Below are 21,326 nucleotides of genomic sequence, written 5' to 3' on the forward strand. Positions count from 1 at the left end.
TTATCAGTTATTCACAAGTATTCTTTAAGACAGAAATGCAAAATGTTTAAAAGACCTTTGTTAACAAAATGCTGTTAATGATGGTGTATTCCTGTAATCTCAGTTACCTGGGAGATGTAAGTAGGAGGATCTTTATGAAGGCCAACCTGGGCCGAAAAATTTGGCTGTATTTGAAAATAAGTAGAAGTAAAAGGGGTATGTGTGTATGTGTGTGGTTTAGTGATAGAACACTGGTCTTACATGCATAAGATCCTGAGTTTAAATATTGCTGCTGTAGTGAATGAATGAATGAATGAATGAATGAAAATGTAGAATAGAGCAATGAACAAACCACAGTTGTTGCTCAACATGCTTACATTCTAGTGCCAGCCAGATAAACTAGTCAGACAATATATTAAAGGATAAGACCTGTGAAAAAAAGTTTAGCAGAATAAGAATGGATTGTTCAATGACAGAATGATTTAGTGAATAATTTTGTATTAGTAAAGGGTTATTTATATAATTAAAATGAGATGAGGAGGAGATAAATGCTACAGTTATTGTGGAAGACATGCTTATAATGAATTGCTGCTGGTATGGTGATATATACCTGTGATCTAAGATCTTTGATTGAGGGGCAGAAGTATCACAAGTCTCATGAAATTTCATAAGACCGTATCTCAAAATAAAATGGTCTCAGACTGCTGGTCTAGCATGTATGAGGTCTTGGGTTTAGCCATTTCTCCCAATTTTAAAAAGAGAAGGACCTTCTTTTCCCCCCCAGACGGAACTTTTTTTGTTGTTGTTGTTGTTGGTCATGGGCTTGAACTCTGGGCCTGGGCTCTGTCCCTCAGCTCTTCAGCTCAAAGTTAGCATTCTACCACTTAAGCCACAGTGCCACTTCTGGTTTTCTGGTGGTTTATTGGAGATAAAGTCTCATGGACTTTCCTACCCTGGCTGGCTTTGAAGCGTGATCCTCAGATCTCAGCCTCCTGAGTAACTACGATTTCAGGCGTGAGCTACCAGCACCTGGCTCAGACAGAACATTTCTGTGTGTAGTTTAGGCCTGGTTTTGATGAACTCCTTTTGCCTCAGTTTCTGAGTGCTGATTATAAGCCTGTGCTAGATCATGATTTGCTAGATGTATTGTAGTATTGTTGGACAGTGTATAAGGTACATGTTTGTAACACAAAATTAAGGTACTGTAAAATGTGTTCTTTTCCAGAGTTTTTTACATGGAATATTTGAACGTCTAAAACAGTTTCTAGAATGCAGTAAGTACTTCCATTACAATTTAGGTCTTACTATAGAACTGTCATTCATTGTTAAATAATGTCTAATTAATGACAATAAAGATAAATGATTTTTTTTTCTTGGCTTGTCAAGGGCTTAAACTCAGGACCTAGGCACTGTCCCTGAGGCTTTTTGCTCAAGGCTAGTTCGCAACACCACTTTGAACCATAGTACTACTTTTGGTTTTCTGGTGGCTAATTGGAGATAAAGAGTCTTAGAGACCTTCCTACCCTGGCTGGCTTTGAACCATGATCCTCAGATCTCAGCTGCCTGAGTAGCTAGGAGTACAGATGTGAGCCACCAGCGCCCAGCCATAAATGAATTTTTAATAACTCAAACTCTCCACATATAGATCTGTCCAAATCATTGGAAAGTCTGAGCCCTTGGCAGCTGGAAAGATTATGTATATGCTTAAAATTAGTATCTACATCTTTTTAAAATTGGTTTATATTAGTAATATTGTAAAGTAAAAGTAAAATTTGGAAGTAGTGCTATGACTCAAAGTGGTAGAATGCTAGTCTTGAATGAAAAAGCTCAGGGACAGTGCCCTGACTTTAAGCACCATGACCGACCAAAAAAATAAAAAAGTAAAATTGTTACTTTTCCACTCATGTTCATACTGTGTTCTAATCAATCTTAACTGCTCTATTATACTCCTTGCCTGCTCTTCCCCAGATAACATTCCTAACACATTTCCTTGTTTTATTTTTTATAGTTGCAAATAATCTGTTTAACAGTATTCAGCAGTATTTAACAGTATTTAGCAGGGTGCCAGCGCCTCACACCTGTAATCCTTCATCTTGATGAGGTTGAAATCTGAGGATTGTGTTTGAAGCCAGGCTAGGCAGAAATATCTGTGAAACTTTTTTTTTTTTGGGTCCGGTTGTGGAGTCTGAACTCTGGGCCTGGGCGCTGTCCCTCAGCTCTTCAGCTCAAGGCTAGCACTCTACCACTTGAGCCACAGTGCCATTTCCAGCTTTTTTCTTTTTGCTTCTGTGGTGCTGAGGAATCGAACCCAGGGCCTCATGCATGCAAGGCAAGCGCTCTACCACTGAGCCACCTTCCCAGCCCCATATCTGTGAAACTTTATCCCCAGTTCACCATCAAATATTAAAAAGTGGAGTTGTAGTTCAGGTTATAGAGTACAAATCTTGAGTGAAAAGGCCAGGAAATACTGGTACAAAACAAAAGAAGACAGTATTCAACCTCTTATTATCTCCTCTAGCACAACCCTTTCCTGCTAGTCCCCATGCACCTATAGTCTTATTTCTCCTCCACATCTCCTTATTGATCCTCAATTTTTGTTCAGCTATCTATTGCTCTCCTGTATACTTCCAGTGTGTTACACAGTCACCCTCTTTATTTTTCCATTCTTCTTCTCTTCCCCTGAATAGTCTTTTAGCTTGATTCTGTTTAATCATAAATGTGTGTGTGTGTGTGTGTGTGTGTGTGTGTGTGTGTGTGTGTGTGTGTGTGTGTGTGTGTGTGTGTGTGTGTGTGTGTGTGTGTGTGTGTGTGTATATATATATATATATATATATGTGCCCGTGAGTATGGTTGTCTTTTATGTCTAACTTAGAACTGCAGTCCTAAAACCAAACCAAAACAAAACAAAAAAACCCTGCAGTCCTTAGATCTTAGCCTTCTTAGTAGCTAGGATTACAGGCGTGAGCCATCAGTGCTTGGTAATATTTCATTTTTAGCTTGTTTTTTCTCACCTAGTAGAATGTTCTCTCACTTGCCCCCATTTTCCCGCAAAGGACATGATTTCATTTTTCTTTATGGTGTTGTAATATTCCATAGTGGGTATTAGTATATAAATGCATATAATGCCGGGTGCTGGTGGCTCACGCCTGTAATCCTAACTACTCAGGAGGCTAAGATCTGAAGATCTCGGTTCAAAGCCAGCCCAGGCAGGAAAGGCCGTGAGACTCTTATCTCCAAAAAAGCACTGGAAAACTGGAAGTGGCGCTGTGGCTCAAGCGGTAGAGTGCTTGCCTTGAGCCGAAGAGCGCAGGGACAGTGCCCAAGCCCAGAGTTCAAGCCCCACGACCGACAAAAAAAAAAAAGATAAATAAATAAATAAATGCATATAATATATGTGGTGGACATGAGGATAAGCCTTGATTGGCTTCAAATCTCAGTCCTTAGATCTCAGCCTCCTGAATAGATATGATTACAAGTATGAGCCACTGGCACCTTGCTATACATTGATTTTTGTCAGACCCTTTACTAGCTTGTCTTTAGGTCCTTTTGTGATCCTTTGTTCCAAATAGTGTGTGTGTGTGGGGGGGGTGTATGTGTGTGTGTGTAAGTATTTATATTTTACTGGTGATCTCTGTTATTTTCTCTCTTCTCTGATTATAAGAACTTGCTTAGGGAGCATATACATACAAGTGTGGGTGATTGGTCATGCGGGTGTGTGTATTTGGGGACTTCTTTTTTTTTAATTTAATTTAATTTTATTTGTGAACATACTGTACAGAGGGGTTACAATTACATGGGCAGGATAATGCGTACATTTCTTACCAAGCATTGCAGCCTCCTCCTTTGGTTTACCCTTCACATCCCTTCCCAGCCTCCCCCCTCCCCCCCAATCCCAATCCTTCTCCCCCCCCCCCCCCCCCGCACTGACGTTGTAAAGCTCATTTTGGACATGACAACTTGTACTTCTCATTGTTGCAACAGGTCCACCTGTATCCTTAAACAACTGGTTTTTCTATTTGGGGACTTCTTAATTTGACCTGCTGATTGTTTTATATCAGTCATTTTCAGTTAGGTGAAAACATTATTGAGGTTGTTGTCAGGTGCCCTCCTGTGTATTATGCATTCAGAAATTTGTAAGACAGCTCAAGCCTTGTAGTTAATTTGAGAAGGAAAATAAAGATAATTTTCTCTAGCCATCATCATGGGGATAGCAAAAGGAAGAATTGAAGTCAAAGTTGAGTGAAGTAAATGACAAAACAGATAATGGAGAATAGGATGAGAGAACAAACAAGTTGATAGACTAATGGTCATTAATCAATATACAAAGGAATTATTCAAAGAAATTTGTCATTAGAAAGGAAAAATGATACTAAGAATGTTATTCTGGTGCTTAGAATTGCTTAGAAAATACTTCAGCTTTGAATAGGTTTTATTCCTAAATTTATTACTTTAAAGTAGCTTATTTCTTAAGGTTAATTTTTTGTATAGTAATATATATTGCATGTAATATGTACTAATACATAGTAATAATAATTAGTGATGATTACTTGTCTTATATTGGTTTTTAAATCGTGAACTTAAAATATAAAATATAGAAGAATATAACTTCACAGTCATTTTTGTAAATTTGTAAATGTTTTGTTTGTGAATTTATAGAATATTAAAAATTTGTACTAATATTTGAAATGTATTTTTAACAGGTAGAAGTATAGGTACAGACAATGTATGTAGAGATAGATTGGAAAAAACCATCATTCTGTTTACTAAAGTGGTAAGTTGTTTTTATATCTTGTATGTATTTTCTCAAATATAGTACATATGCTGAAATTTAGAAAGGAAAATATTTTTGTAAGTATACATTTTACTTTAATGTAAGCAAACTTAACTATCTGATGATCAAGGAAAGATAAAAAAAACCGTATTTTTGAATCTTTAAACCTTTAGAAAGTATATATAATTTATTCATGTTCCATATATTGTACTGTCATCTTGGTGTGAAGAATGAATTTAATAAACGTTAAACAAGTTGGTTACTCTAAAGCTTCTTATTCGTAGACCATAGGAGAAAGCAGAAATAATGAAGATAGCAGTTCAGTCAGAAATAGACAAATCTAGCAGGCAGGATATCATCAAGAAGTCAATATATTGAGAATAGATAACAGATTTTCATCACCAGTGTGATATGTGTTTTAGTAAAATTGTATAGGGTCTACTATATTAGGCAATTTTCATAAAATATGTTTTTATGAAATTTGGGTTTTGGAAAATTAGGAAAAGTATTCATTGAAGGGGAGAAACAGCTGAAGCAAACTTAATTTTCATGTTTGAGTGTGCAGTTTTATACTTGCTGTGGATAGCTCATTAAGGCAGGGATGTTTATTTTGCCAGTGGTCTGAGATTTCAGTCCACCCTGCTGAGGAAGAATGGTGGAACAGAGCTGCTCCAATGATAGTGGCTAAGAAAGAGGATAGTGGGGGGAGGAGAAAGAGAGAGTGAGAAAAAGAGATGGAAAAAGAGGAGAGAAAGAATGCTTGTGCAGCTGGCTTTCTACCTTTTTACTTCACAGATACACCCAGAGGTATACTAATCATAGGTATATCTCAAAGCAATCAACTTAATCGAGATTAGCCGTCACAGTACCTTTAGTTTAGTTGTCTTTGTTTCTTAAGTTCCAAATAGTCTCCACAGGAAAAACTAAGTTAACTTTCCAAGATCTGTTCCAAAGTTAACTTAGAACCTAACACAAAGCAAAGTAAAACAAAATGATGAAGTTAGTCAATGATCTGAATATCTGCCAGCAACAGTCCCTGCTTAGTATGTCAGATATGTAAGTAACAATTAAAAATGATTATTTAGATGGTCTGTTTTAGGGAAAAAAAAAAAACCCTGATTATTTACCTACTGAATTTTCTAGTTTTCAATTTTAACTCTGAAATTCTTTTAACTCTATAAAGCACTTGAAGTAGTAATTTAAGTATTTTACCACTTGAGCTATATTCCCCCTAGTCCTTATACTTCTTTTTTAAAACAGGTTGGCAAGGGCTGAGAAGGTGGCTCAGTGGTAGAGTGCTTGCCTTGCATGCATGAGGCCCTGGGTTCGATTCCTCAGCACCACATAAGCAGAAAAAGCCAGAAGTGGCGCTGTGGCTCAAGTGGTAGAGTGCTAGCCTTGAGCTGAAGAGCTGAGGGACAGGGCCCAGGCCCAGAGTTCAGGCCCCATGACTGGCAAAAAAAAAAAAAAAACCAGGTTGGCAAGGTGATATACAAAGGGGTTACAGTTACTTGTGTAAGGTAGTGAGTAAGTTACCTTCACAATAAAATTAATCAGCTTTCATCCTTGAAAAAAAGAAAAGACACAAGCTGCAGCAATAATTTAAGAGTTTTATATTGGTCAGACTTGGGGTTTGAACTCAATTCCTTGTGCTTTAAACAGGTACCTCACAATTTGAGCCATACTGATAGTCCCTTTTGTCTTTTTTTACTTTTCTAACAGGGTCTCTTATCTATGTTTTGGCCTGGCTAAACTGTGATGCTCCTATTTATGATTCCTTTGTAGCTCAAAAAATAGATATGTGACACCACACTATTTTTTTTTTAATTGGCTGAGGTAGCCTCACAAACTTTGTGTATATGTTACCCTTGAATTGTGATCCTCCCACTTTCTACCTACTTGAGATAACACATTCTTGGTTACTTAAACTCTTTAAGCCTTGGTTTGTGGTAAATACATATAATTCAAGCACTCGAGAGATAAAGGCAAGAAGACTGAAAGTCAAGACTAGCTTGGGCTATATAAGGTTATTCTGTCTCAAAAACAAAGGGGAAGCCCCATGTCTCATTCCTGTAATCCTCGCTACTCAGGAAGCTGAGATCTGAGGGTTACAGTTGAAGACAGCCCAGGCAGAAAAGTCCCTGTGAGATTCTTAACTCTAATTAACCATTTGGAAACTGAGTAGAGCTGTGGCTCAAAGTGGTAGAGTGACAGCCTTCAGAAAAAAGAGCTCAAGGACAGTGTCCAGCCCCTGAGTTCTAGCCCTATGACTGACAGAGACAAAAACAAGAACCAGAAGGGGGGAATAACTACCCCTAGAAATTGGAATACTTTAAACATAGATCCAAATAAAATTGACAAACTTAGAACCTCCAGGACACAGTTTGAGATAGAAGCATACTTTCTGTGGGAGAAGCTAGGGATGATAAGAATACTTTATAGGTTATGGTGTGTATTTATGTGGATTTCATACTATATCTTATAAGGAGACAAACAGTCTTTGGTTCTCTACTTGTGTGGTTAAAATTTAAGAGTAAACTATGAGAGTTTTTCAGAAATCTTTCTCCTTTGATTTTCTGATGATCTTGCTTGAATCTGTTTTTTAGAGGTTACAAAAAAAAAGATGACATTTTGTTATTCCTCTGTGTGTGCGTATGTGTGTGCTGGTCCTGAGGCCTAAACTCAGGGCCTGGGCCTCTTTTCATGGCTAACACTATACCACTTGAACCACAGATCCACTTTCAGCCTTTTGTTGATTAATTGGAGATAAGAGTCTCTTGGACTTTCCTTCTCAGGCTGGCTTGTAATTGTGATCCTTAGATCTCAGCCTCCTGAGTATCTAGGCCTATGCCACTGGCCTCTAGCTTATATTTTTATACATTAGCTGGAATTCTATAAAGGAGAGATCTTCAGCAGCTGTTTGATTCATTGAAATATAATTAATGCCAGAAAGACAGGATTATTTTTTAATTATCTCCTTGGTTATTTTTAAAACTATCTTTTCAATTAAGGACTAGAGGTGTGGCTCAAATGGTAAGACACCTGTGTAGCAAGTGCTAGACTGATTCAAACCTCAGTATGGTCCTAAACAGCCAACCTTTTATGGAGTTAATTCCTTTTATATTACATTTATTAATTGTTATAAAATTAAGTTGGCCTGTTTTGATCCCTTTACTGGAAATAGAAAATTCTTATGCGATATAATGTTGGAAAATTTACATTATATGATAGTCTCCAAAGAAAAAAGGTTGTATGCAGTCAAAGTTGCATGTACAGAAAATCCCTACCAACACTTAAAACTTGGTAAATATTAAATAGTAAAATTAAAACTTGAAAATGATTTCTTCCATTTTGAATTTTGACACAGTACATTTTAATTTTTTTCTTTATAGCTTTTGGACTTCTTGGATCAGCATCCCTTTTCCTTTACTCCTCTAATTCAGAGATCACTGGAATTTTCTGTAACCTATGTTTTTACTGAAGTTGGTGAAGGTGTTACATTTGAACGATTTATCGTCCAGTGCATGAATCTTATTAAGATGATTGTCAAAAATTATGCTTATAAACCATCCAAAAATTTTGAAGGTAATACTTGTAGTTTTCTACCCCTTGTTCTTTATTTCTTTAAATGAAATAATTATTATTTTGTTATAAAGTTTTCTTCTAATTCATTTATTTTAGTTTGCTGTTGATGTGTCTGACATGAGATAGAAATAAGGATTTTTTTTCAGTATATCAACACCAGCTTGGAACAACTTTATAGTGCACTTAATAAATACTTGGTTGACGCTTAGAGACTTTAAAAAGACTTCACTTTCAAGCTGGGCCCTGATGCCTCACAAGCTTCTCAGGAGGCTGAGATGTGAGAGTGGTGGTTCGAAGCCAGCCTGGACAGGAAAGTCTGTGAGACTCTTATCTGCAGTTAGCCACCAGACAACTAGAAGTAGAACTGTGGCTCAAGCACTACCCTTGAGCAAAAAGGTTCAGAGACAGTGACCATGTTTTAGTTCAAGCCCCATGACTGACCAAAAAACAAGTTTATTCACTCTTAAAACTGGACAATTAGAACTTTTCTCTGACTTTTTAGAAGTTGTTTGTTGAATTATTTAGAACTCATTCTGTGCATGAACATCAAGATGAATGAGAAATATTTGGGAGAGGGCACCATGAGAGCAAGAGGTCACTTCAACACGTTGTTCTAGTGTAGCACAGCAGTCCACAAACTGTAGAGGTAAGATGGCCTTCATGTGTATATTCAGAAGGAAAGAGGGTCGTGAAATGTGTTTATGATAAAAATAGACAATTACATCTTTTCCCTCAAGGCTATATTTTTGTACTTAAGTATATCAATTTAGGATGTTTAGCTATACCATTAATTGAGAAATTTTGTTTTTCTAGATAGCAGCCCTGAAACGCTTGAAGCTCATAAGATTAAGATGGCCTTCTTCACATATCCCACTTTGACAGAGATATGTAGAAGATTAGTCTCTCAGTATTTTCTGTTAACTGAAGAAGAACTGACAATGTGGGAAGAAGATCCAGAAGGCTTTAGTAAGAATTAAGTTTTCAGTTTTAGCATGGCTCATCTTTCTCCATACATGTGTTTAAATGATGGCATATACTTTAGTGTAGCAGTTTTGATATGGGTATCTGGGGGGGGTCTTTAAAATTAGCCTTTTCTTTCTTACCCATTTGAACAAATTAAGAAGTGGGAAATGAATGATTTTTTTCAAATATGAACCAAAATTTTATCTAGAAAGCAATCTTTTTAATTTTTAGAAGTGTAATTTAAAATAAAAATATAAAATACTGCCCCTACTATTAAGTTGCTATTAATTTTATATTTTATGATTGATTTCATATTTTTTGTTTATAGAGAATTTTCTTTTTGTTTCTTTTTCTGGGTGGATAGGATGAAGTAGATAATTAAGCTTGCACCCAAGGCAAGTGAATGCTAAATATGTGCTTCACCACTGAGCTAGAGGTTTTTTGTATGCTTAAAATGCTTGCTTCATTCCCCTTTATGATAAGAGTTTTTTAAATCTATTTGAATTTTAGTAGTAGATAGATGATTTGCATAAAATGTGTCTGGACCCATGCTTAGAAGAGTCAGGTGTCAAATCAAATGCCTTCGTGTTAATCACTGGCTGCATTGGATCAAAGGCTTCTACTTAGCTTCACTAATGTGTAGAAAATAAAAGTACAAATGACAAAAAGCACATTTGACATTCTGTTAAACATAGCAGAAACTAGAGTCTGCTTAGCCCTTTGGTTAGATGCTTTTGTGTAGGAACAACATGTTTCCTAATGCTTTAACAGTCCCTTAAAACTTTTTTAGAGGGCTTAATCTTTTTCATATGGAAATAGTTTATTTAGAAGATACAGTGTTGTACTGCACAATATCTCTTTTGTTCCATTTTATTTCCTAGCTAGAATCATATATTTCAATTGGTTTTCTTTATATAGCGCATATAATAACATGAAATATTGTTCAAGTCCCTGGATTTTTTAAAACTGTAAAATATTTTACATTAAATGTAAATACATAGAAGGCATTTATGAAGAGTAACTTAATTTGAAAAGCATGATTGCTATATTGAAATAAATCTCAGGGTGGTAATGATACTGTATTAAGGGATAACAGATACAGATACAGATATTTTGCACTTTCTTCCGTAAAGAAGTTTTATTCAAAGTTAGAATTCTTATGAATATAATATACCTGATAGGTGATTGTAAGAGTCTATGATGTGGCTTATAGTGAAGAAGTTTGTGCAAGACCAATGTACTCAAGGATTTTCATTTAGTGTTTAAAACTAGTCATAGAAACATTATGTTGAGGGGCTGGGAAGGTGGCTTAGAGTGCTTGCCTAGCATGCATGAAGCCCTGGGTTCGTTTCCTCAGTGCCACATAAACAGAAAAAGCTGGAAGTGGTGCTGTGTCTCAAGTGGTAGAGTGCTAGCCTTGACCACAGAGAGGCTCAGGGACAGTGCCCAGGCCCTGAGTTCAGGGCCTGCAAAAAATAAATAAATAAAAAGAAGAAAAAGAAAAAAAAGGAAAGAAAAAGAAAAAAAGAAACATTATGTTGATACCATTCTAACCTTTGTTTACCAAAAATTGGATTCTGGAAACACCATTATTGCATTTCTGGAGAATATCATTTGTCATTATTTTTTATTGCAGCAGTGGAAGAAACAGGAGGAGATTCTTGGAAATACAGTTTGAGGGTAAGTAATTGAAAGAAAAATCAACAGGGCTTATTAACTCTTCTAAAACTCATAGTGGACAATACTATATTAAAATACCAAACATTAACTCAGACAGATTTATAATTTAGACTTATTTATGATTGCAGAAACTATATATCTGAGAGGGAATTACTGAATTAAATTATGCATTTTAATTTAATTTTTAATATTTTTTATTAACATGAGGTTTGTAAACTTTCTTCATGTGTTTGTAGTTTGGGAAGTAATTGTTTCACAAGTGGATAATAGTTGTAGAAGTGTAAGCTGTCACTTTTTGGCTAGAAAGATCCTCCCACCTCGAAGTCTTTCCTTTATAACACACACACACATTTACACATTTTTTTTGTTGTTTATTTTTGTTGTTGTTGATCATGGGTCTTGATTTTAGGGCCTGGATGCTGTCCCTGAGCTCTTTTGCTTTACCACTTTGAGCCACAGCTCCACTTTCAGTTTTTGAGTGGTTAATTGGAGATAAGAATGACATTGTTTTGTCGTTAAAGTGAATTAGTGGTTTTCTGAAAATATATCTTAAATGTTTTAGACTCATAAGCTTGTAGTTTTAAATCAGAGTACACTGGTGCTATTAAAAGTTGAAAAAATAATTACTTTAACTTTTTTTTTTTTTTGGTTGGTTGTGGGGCTTAAATTCTGGGCCGGGTGCTGTCTCTTAGCTCTTCAGCTCAAGGCAAGCAAGTCTTATGGCCTTTCCTGCCCCGGCTGGCTTTCAAATGCGATCCTCAGATCTCATCCTCCTGAGTAGCTGGAATTACAGGCTTGAGGCACTGGCGCCCGGCAATATAACTTTTTAAAAAATTTTCTTTCTAGGTAGCTTCAGAAACACCAAGAAACATGCTAATGTCTAAGCAGCCTTTCATAATAACTAGTTTGTCAGATATCAGTGCTAATCTCTCCATTCTAAGTTTGTCAAGCAGATGTGTAAGATGGTATAGTATCTTACCTGTATATATTTCAGTATGTGAATCCACACAATTCCTTTTTAAACATAAAGCAAATAATGTGGACATTTAATTATTATGGCTTCACATTATGAACTATTTTCTGATTTAGTACTTTTAAGAATGAAATCCGATCTTTTTTTTTAACAATAGCTAACTACATTTCTTAATGTTTGTATTTGTTAAAAAATACAGTGCTTTTTATGATGAGGTAAATTTATGAATTGTGTCGTTGATTGTTATATTACTGGTAACAGTAACGTACAATATAGTACTTAACTGTAAATGAACCACTGCTTTGCATCATACTAGCCTGCATAAGGTCTCTACCTTTAGGATGCAGAGAACACTATCTTTTAGGTGGTAACATTGCTCTACCCCTTGAGCTATACCTACAGCTCTTTGCTTTTAGGTGGCTCCCCTTTCCCCCAGGTAGTTCCATAACCTTCTACCTGGGGCTAGTATTGGCCTTAAGATTTTCCTACCTACTTCTTCTAGTATTTTAGGTCACTATCATCAAAATGCTCAGCTTGTTCTTAGAGATAACTTCTCTTTTGTTTTTGGAGGGGAGAAGCTTGCCTCAAACTGTGATCCTCTTATCTCTGCCTCCCTTATAGGCATGAGTCACTGCACCTGGTTTATGGAATGAATTTTGAGCTATAACTAAAATTTATTTTTGAATGCAAATGCCAGGTGATTAAAATAAGGGTTCTGTTTGTTGTGGATTAAATTATTATAACTTGACTTTACTTTCCATTGTATTGATTACAAAAAAGTAATTTTATTTTCATTGCTGAGGATTGGATCCCAGGCTCCTTTTTTCTAGGCAAGCACTCTACTACTGAGATTTACTACAGAGGTTTAGGATTCCAAGAATGAGTGCTCTTTGCTTTATTTTAGTAGTCAATACAACATGTCATTTATTTTTGAAATTTGGTTCTTTTTTCCCCATCCAGCCTTGCACTGAAGTATTATTTATAGATATATTCCATGAATATAATCAGACTCTTACTCCTGTACTTCTAGAAATGGTAAAATCACTTCAAGGTAAGGTATATTTTGTGATAATCCTATATAGCCACTTAATTAATGGTCAGAATAGCCTGAGTACTATGAATAAGGTGCTGTTTCCTAGGTCATATATTGAATATGACTTTGAGAATGACTGAACGTCTTCTTTCCTGAAAGTTTGGTGTTTGAGATGAGTCTTGATTTATAATTAAGAATGTGATAGTTTTTGCTGTTCTTAGCATGAAAGCAGCAAAAGCAAAATGGTACCTATATTGCCTAGGGAAATAATCTCTCCAGAGCATGTTGTGGGAAGTCGTGAGAAAAGGTTAATTGTGATATATTGTGTTCACAGTTGTACTTTTGGGAATAGAAAGACTAATTTATCCTTTTCTTCTAGACTATTAAGTTCCAGGCCACATTGACCATACCTTTTTTTTGGAGGGGGGGTCCGGTTGTGGGGCCTGAACTCTGGGCCTGGGCACTATCCTTCAGCTCTTCAGCTCAAGGCTAGCACTCTACCAGTTGAGCCATAGTGCCACTTCCAGCTTTTTTCTTTTTGCTTATGTGGTACTGAGGAATTGAACCGAGGGCCTTATGCTTGCAAGGCAAGCGCTCTACCACTGAGCCACCTTCCCAGCCCCGATTATACCTCTTTTATTTGTACTTTATTCCTAGTAGCTGGAATACTCAGTTACTGTTTCTTAGCTGACTGACCTGACCAAATGATCGAATGCAATGTGGCTACAAATGTTCTTGAGGTTTACAGTCTTTATTTCAGAGAATACTACAATTGGTTGTAGTAGAACTAATACTGGTTATAGACAGATTTTGGGGTATATGTTTATAAGGAGCCTTGGGAGGGAAAAGAGGTTCAAAGCCCAAACCTAAGATTTTCAATGTAGGGAAGAAGCAAAATAACCTACAAAAAGACTTAATAAGAAAGTGTTCCGGCCAGGAACCTGCATCTCATGGATATAATCATAGCTCTTTAGGAGGCTGAGATCCGAGGAACACAGCTCAATTCTAGCCTGGGCAGGAAAAAGTCCATGAGACCTTTATCTCCAAAACCTACAAAAGCTGAAATGGAGCTGTGGTTCAGGTGGCAGAGCACTAGCCTTGAGGGGAAAAAAGAACAAATAAGCTCAGGGACAGTACACAGACCCTGAGTTCAAGCCCTAAGACCAGCACACAAACAATGAAAGGAAATATTGGAGATGATTATGTTATCAGAAATTAGTATGAATTGCTTGTAAGAGATAAAAGGCAATGAAATCTGAGAGAATAGTTTGTTGTTGTTGTTATTATTATTGGGGGGCAAGACTCATGGTATATATGATCAAGAATTGAGTAATTGACACCAGATGCCAGTGACCCACACTAGTAATTCTTGCTATTTGGGAGGCTGAGATCAGAAGGACTGAGGTTCAAGGCAGCTTTGGCATATACACAAGAGTGCTTCTCAGCAATAAGTAGGTGCAGTCGCATGTGCCTGTCATCCCAGCTCTGTGGGAAGCTTAGATACTTAGGAATGAAGTTCTAGGAGACTTTCTCAACTGGAAGAAGGTGGTAGTATGTGCCTGGTTAGTGTAGATGTGATGGGAAGTCTAAAACAGGTGGTTTATGCTAGGAAGTGAGACTTGTTATAAGGCTAAAGGTATGGCTCAGTAGAGTGCCTGACTATCAGGCAAGAGGCCCTGAGTTCAAACCTCAGTACCCATACATGTGCACACATTTGTGTGTGTACACACATTTGAGTAGTAGCAATGTAAGGAAACAAGAGCAAGTAGATTGTCAGTGTGACTCCACTTTTTAAGCTGTTCTCTCAAAAGCCTCACTCTTCTGCTTAAAATAAGCCAAGTGAAATAGTGAACTATTTATCCAGTTTATGATGTTAACTTTTAAAGATGAGGATAATACTCTTGTGTTGAATAGTTTGCAATGTGTAGTTACTGGTTTCTTCATGTGGGATTAGATAAATTTAGTGCTTTGTCTCCCTGAACTGGGAGCTGGCCCTGAGCTTTTTTGTGTCACAGCCACTTCTGGTTTTCTGGTGAATAATTGGAGGTGAGAGTCTCATGGACTTTCTTGCCTGGTCTGACTTTGAACCATGATCCTCAGTTCTCTGCCTCCTGAGTAGCTAGGATTTCATACATGAACCACCAGCACCCAACAGATTTAGTAATTTTTATACTACTGAGGTGATTGTTTTTGCCTAACTTCAGTTTGCCTTTTTAATGATTAGACTGTTAAGGTTACATTTTGATCTGTTGCTGTCTCCTAGTAAGGTTTTCAATTACTTTTTTTCCTTTTTGCCTGTCCTGAGGCTTGAGCTTTGGGTTGCTATTCCTGAGCTCCTTTTTGCTCAAGTGAAACTCTACCACTTGAGCCACAATACCACTTCCAGCTTTTTTCTGTGATTAATTGGAGATGACAGTCTCATGAACTTTCTTGCTCAGGCTGATCAAACCATGATCTTCAGATCTCAGCCTCCTGAGTAGCTAGGATTATAGGCATGAGCTGTTGGTGCCCAGCTTCAATTACTTTTGATCTCTGTTTTCTTTCTAACTCTGATTTAGGACTACTTAAACTAGCTTATTGTAATATTTAGCTCAATAATTCTTTGGCAGCAGCTAACAAGTTTTCCAAGCTTGTTAGAACATTTTTTGTCTTTTTTTGGGGGTTGGTTGTGGGACTTGAACCCTGGGTCTGGGCACTGTCCCTGCACTCTTCAGCTCAAGGCGAGCGCTCTACCTCTTGAGCAACAGTGCCACTTCCGGTTTATTGGAGATTAGAGTCTCATAGACTTTTCTGCCCGGGCTGGCTCTGAACCTTGATCCTCAGATCTCAGCCTCCTGAGTAGCTAGGATTATAGGTGTGAGCCACTGGCGCCGACTTGTTAGAACATTTTTAAAAAGAAAACTTGCACTTACTAAGTAAATTGTTTTTCACTGTCAGCTATGCCATCCTCCTGCATGAATAGGATAGCAGACATTGGAAGCTTCTTTAAAAATTTTTTATTTCTTCTGGCCATCAGTGTCAGTTTATACTTTTCGTTTTACTCTATTTAAAGTGTTTCTGTAGCCTTTAAACTTTTTTTTTTTAATGTAGCACTTGTTTTGTGAATTATATATCCTTGGCTTCTAGTTCTTGAATTTTTTTCTATTGTATAATTTTAATTCTCTTAGCATAAGAGAGTATAATTCAGCAGCAGTTTACGGTATATGTTTTGAAGAGTTTTGCTTATTAGAACATTTAAAAATACAGTAGAATGATTTTTCTAACTAATTTTATGCTTTTATATGTTGTGCCTGTATTCTCCATTGGTGATGACAATAAAACTTAAAAGACTTTGCTATTGTACAGTATTTTCACAATAAAAAAAAGACTTTGCTATTAAATGTGCATGCATGTTTTTGTTTGTTTATGACACTGGGGATTGAATTTAGGATCTGGCTTTTGCTAGCTAAGTGTTATGCTGTCCAAGTGTTCTATTACTGAGTTGTATCTCCAGCTTCACATGCATGCATGTCTAACGGGTATTCATACATAACCAATAGAATACTACATAGACTTAAAAGGAAAAGAAATTGTCTTTCATGACATCATGGATGGGATGAGAGAATATCATGCCAAGTGAAATTATACTGTGAAATGATATATACAAAATATACAATTATATAAACAAAATTGTATGTTATATATTGTATATATAAATTATGTATACAAATATATACAATTACATGTGAAATCTACAATAGTCCAGCTGATAGAAGCAAAGACTAGAATGAGGAGAGAATGGGAAGCAATGTTTAAAGGGCTTAAAGTTCTAGGAGGAATAAAATATTTTAGAAGTTTTAGCCAGGCACCAGTTACTCATGCTTTTAATTCTAGCTACTTGGCAGGCTGAGCGCCAAGGATCACAATTTGAAGTGCGCTCAAGCAGGAAAGTCTATGAGACTCTTACCTCCAATTAAACACCAAAAAAAGGTGGAAGTGGAGCTGTCACTCTCAGGGAGAGTACACATGTTCTAAGTTCAAGCCCCAAAACTGGCACATACACAAAAAAGTTTCTGTGATAAATATAGTTAATATAGTTGCACATTCCAGGGCTAAGAGGAAAATTTCAGTTGTCACTACAGAAATGTATTTAAGATGGTAGAAATATTAACTAGTTTGATTTAATTAATACCACATTTTGTTCATAAATCATTTTTTACCTCAGATTTTTTAATATAAGCTATTAATTGAAGTAAAAGTGAAAAAAAATATTATTACTCTTTATTTGTGCTGGTCTTAAACTCAGGACCTGAGCACTGTCCCTAAGCTTTTTTGTTCAAGGTTAGTACTCTACCATTTGAGCAACAGCTCCACTTCTGGCTTTTTGCTGGTTAATTGAAGATGAGTCTCGTGGACTTTCCTGCCTAAACTGGCTTCCAACTGTGATCCTTAGATTTCAGCCTCTTGAGTAGTTAGGATTACTACTGCTTCCCAGCTAAAAATGTTATTTGAAGATAAATTTTATACAGAAAGGCAGGTACTGCACGATCATATTCTTGTGAAATGTAAAAAAGTCGGTCTTACAGAAGTTTTAAATAGAATGTCAGTTACCAGAAGCTGGGATAAGAGGGAGGAGATGAGGAAAGATGGATTATTTAGCATTAAGTTACCATTTGTTTTAAGCAAGAAGTTCTGTCACATTATGGTGACCATATTTAACAGTAATGTACTGTTTATTTAAAAGAGAAGAAACTAATAAATGTTTGTAGCCACAAAATAATTATATAGATTAAGGAGATAGATACTTAACCTGGTTAAAACATTATACAATGTGTCATGCATTGGCATATCATGTGATATTAAAGCGTAATTTTTTATATACTGGTTAAAAACTAAAATATAACAACTTTTTTTTAAAGGACCCACCAATGTAGAAGATATGGAAGCACTGTTAATCAAAGATGCTGGTATGTAAAACTGAAATGATTTAAATATGTATTTAACTAGTTGTTAGATGGTCTGTGTTGTGTTTGGTATTGTGTTAGGAGAGCAGATATATACAGTAATTAAACATCTGAACTGTGGTAAGGGAGATAACCAGTGAAATAGACAGTTAATTACAATACTGTGGAATGTTTAATGCCAGGATACTAGATAAAGATATCAAGAGATCATATCATAAAACATTGTCTCTACTTAGGAGCAGATCAGTTTTGTTTGTTCATTTGTTTTTTTGAGACAAGGTTTCATGATATAACCAATGCTGATCTTAAATTTACTGTAGCTCTTTAATTTTCTGCCTCAGCCATCCAAGTGATGCTTGTGATACACATTGATAATCTGTTTAGATGCTATTTTAGATAGTATCTAGATCTGTTTAGGTACTATTTTATAATTTGAATGAATTTAGTTTTCTACTGTGAAGTTTTTGGGAAAAGCTTAGACTAAAATTACTTAAACTATGTTTTTTTTAAATGTCAGTTTCAATAATTTTCCTGGTTAACATGTTGTAATTCCTTGAACTTACCATCCTCTTGCCTTGATCTTTTTAAGTGCTGTATTATAAGTTTAAGCCACCATGTTCAGCAGTAGTTTTAGTTTTGCACAAAAGATCAAGTAGTCTGAAATCTTTTCCTTTCTTAAATTTTCTTTTTAGTATATAATGCTGTTGGATTAGCTGCTTATGAACTTTTTGACAGTATTGATTTTGATCAGTGGTTTAAAAGTCAACTTCTTCCAGAATTACAAGTCAATCACAACAGGCAAGTATAATTTCTGTGTTTAACATACCTTTCTTTTGCTTTACTTTTTGTTTTAAATGAAGGAAAGTAAGCATTGAAATTGTTTACAATTTTGAAGCTGGGCGCCGGTGGCTCATACCTGTAATTCTAGCTACTCAGGAGGCTGAGATCTTAGGATCTCGGTTCAAAGCCAGCCCGGACAGAAAAGACCATGAGACTCCTATCTCCAGTAAACCACTAGAAAACCGGAAGTGGCGCTGTAGCTAAAGTGGTAGAGCGCTTGCCTTGAGCTGAAGAGCGCAGGGACAGTGCCCAGGCCCAGAGTTCAAGCCCCATGACCGACCAAAAAAAAGAAATTGTTTACAATTTTGAAAAGGTGATAGTATGACTTAGCAGTTATTCTGTACTGTAGAAAAGAAGACTTCTGAAATTTATAACTGAAATATAGGTAAAAGACTAGACTTCTATGTTACTTGTTTTCATAATTACAGGAATTGTGATAGTTGTAAAATATTTCACATAAATGATCATTTGTAGGAGAAAAGAAATAGGACTTTATGCAAAGGTGAGAGAAGATACAGATTCCCAAGTCCCAGATATAAGCTGTGCAAAGAGGGACTGTGTTTAATTATTAGAAGTAACATCCATGAAAAGTGACTTGTGGAAATTCATATAGAGCCATGCTACAAGTCTTTAAGGAGACAGTAGAGTAGGTTTAGCAAAAGCATCTCAGAAGGCACTTGAATACACTTTAGACTCTTACTGTGGTGTCTCTCTCACTAGTGAAAATCCATATAACATTTAGGAACATTTTGCCTAGTTTCTTTGTTTTACACGTAAGTGTTTGCCTATCTAAATTTTCTTGGTGAATGAATAGAAGGAGAAAAATCTGTTACAAATTCTTTTTAAAAATTAAAAAGCTGTTAAAAATTCTTGATTTAAAATTAAAGACTAAAAGCTTATTTTGGGGGGGAGAGAGAATGAGAGAGAGAGAGTTCGTTTTCTTTTTTAACTGGTCCTGGGGCTTGAACTTAGAGCCTGGGTACTTTCCCTGAGCCTCTTTGTGCTCAAGGCTAGCACTTTACCACTTGAGCCACATTGCCACTGGATTTTTCTAAGTAGTTTATGGAAGTTAAAGTCTCATGGACTTTTCTACCTGGGCTGGCTTTGAACCTTGATCCTCATGTCAGCCTCCTGAGTAACTAGGATTATAGGTGTGAGCCACTGGTACCTGGGTAAAGGTATAATTTTTATCCAGTAAGTTGAAATTTATCTTTTCGGTTACTCATTTAGTCAACAAATATTTTCATTATGTAGAATTGGCAGTGTTCTACAGAGCCAGTGTTAAATAAAATAACCTTTGATTTTGCGAAGGTGCTAGTAAGACTTTAATGGAAAGAAAGCCTCCATTGAGGAGATCTAATTATCCTTAAAACATATGGCTGTTTCATTTAGACTCACTGTATAGTACTGTAGCTCCTCTCACAGGACTGTTAAGAACTTTAGATATGCTTAGTGACATTATGGAAAATTTTAATTCATTTAAATTTAAATTTTAACAATGTAGGTCTGGGAATGTGGTTCAGTGGTAGAGTGCTTGCCTAGTATGCATGAAGCCCTGGGTTCGATTCCTCATACCACATAAGCAGCAAAAGCCAGAGTGGCACTGTGGCTGAAGTGGTAGAGTGCTAGCCTTGAGTGAAAGAAGCTCAGGGACAGTGCCAAGGCTCTGAGTTCAAGCGCCAAGACTGGCAAAAAAAAAAAAAAAAAAAAAAAAAAAAGAAGATAGTAAGTATTGATAATATGTTGAAGGAGTATTTTGAGTGATGGGATAAATAAAAATATTAAAAATTAGTAAAATTTTATCCTTTTGTTACTAATGGCAATACATTTTTTTGGTGGTATTTGGATACCACTTACTGTTACCTCGCCAGTTTTAGGATTTAGGATGTCAGTACTGTCTTTAGTTCCTTGAAGAGTAGAAATGGCCTTCATTTATATGTACTGATCACCATTACAATTCTTTTTATTTCCTTTTTTTTTTTGTCGGTCGTGGGGCCTGAACTCTGGGGCTGGGCGCTGTCCCTCAGCTCTTCAGCTCAAGGCTAGCGCTCTACCACTTGAGCCACAGCACCACTTCCAGCCTTTTCTGCTTATGTTGTGCTGAGGAATCGAACCCAGGGCCTCATGCATGCAAGGCAAGCACTCTACCACTGAGCCGCCTTCCCAGCCCTTCCTTTTTTTTTTTTGAGTCCTAGAAATCAAACCCAGGACTTTGTGAATGCCAGAGTTGTATACTCTACCACTAGTGAATGAATCCTTGTTTTCTTGAGACAGTCTTGCTATTGTAGTTCAGACTGATACTGAATTTACTATGTATCCCAGGGTGAACTCAAACTCATGATCCTTCTTCCTGCTCCCCAAGTTCTGGATTACAAGTTGTCATAGTTTTTAAATGTAAAAAGATCATTAATATATACATATTACACAAATATGTGTATATATGCCTCTAAATTTTTATTAACTTAGATCAGGAATTTATGGTCAGTATTTTATGCTGTTGTACATTTAGAAATAGTTAGCTTTTATGTAAAGGCAGAATGCATTTATTAGTATATTTTA

At 36.3% G+C, this 21,326-nt stretch overlaps 1 protein-coding gene across 2 annotated transcripts in view; it reads left to right on the top strand.

The window, feature by feature from the left end:
• Positions 1-21,326, top strand: part of Ipo11 (importin 11) — a 131,216-nt gene that overhangs the window by 32,954 nt on the left and 76,936 nt on the right. For both annotated transcript variants that reach the window (XM_070041251.1, XM_070041252.1), the window contains exons 8-15: positions 1,205-1,253; positions 4,680-4,750; positions 8,143-8,335; positions 9,149-9,301; positions 10,935-10,978; positions 12,912-13,002; positions 17,883-17,930; positions 18,620-18,725. In XM_070041251.1, coding sequence (XP_069897352.1) covers positions 1,205-1,253; positions 4,680-4,750; positions 8,143-8,335; positions 9,149-9,301; positions 10,935-10,978; positions 12,912-13,002; positions 17,883-17,930; positions 18,620-18,725 — 755 coding nt within the window. The remainder of the gene's footprint in view (positions 1-1,204; positions 1,254-4,679; positions 4,751-8,142; positions 8,336-9,148; positions 9,302-10,934; positions 10,979-12,911; positions 13,003-17,882; positions 17,931-18,619; positions 18,726-21,326) is intronic.

This window comes from Dipodomys merriami, unplaced genomic scaffold (genome assembly GCF_024711535.1).
Source record: "Dipodomys merriami isolate MVZ:Mamm:240054 unplaced genomic scaffold, mDipMer1.0.p SCAF_30, whole genome shotgun sequence".
NCBI lineage: Eukaryota > Metazoa > Chordata > Mammalia > Rodentia > Heteromyidae > Dipodomys > Dipodomys merriami.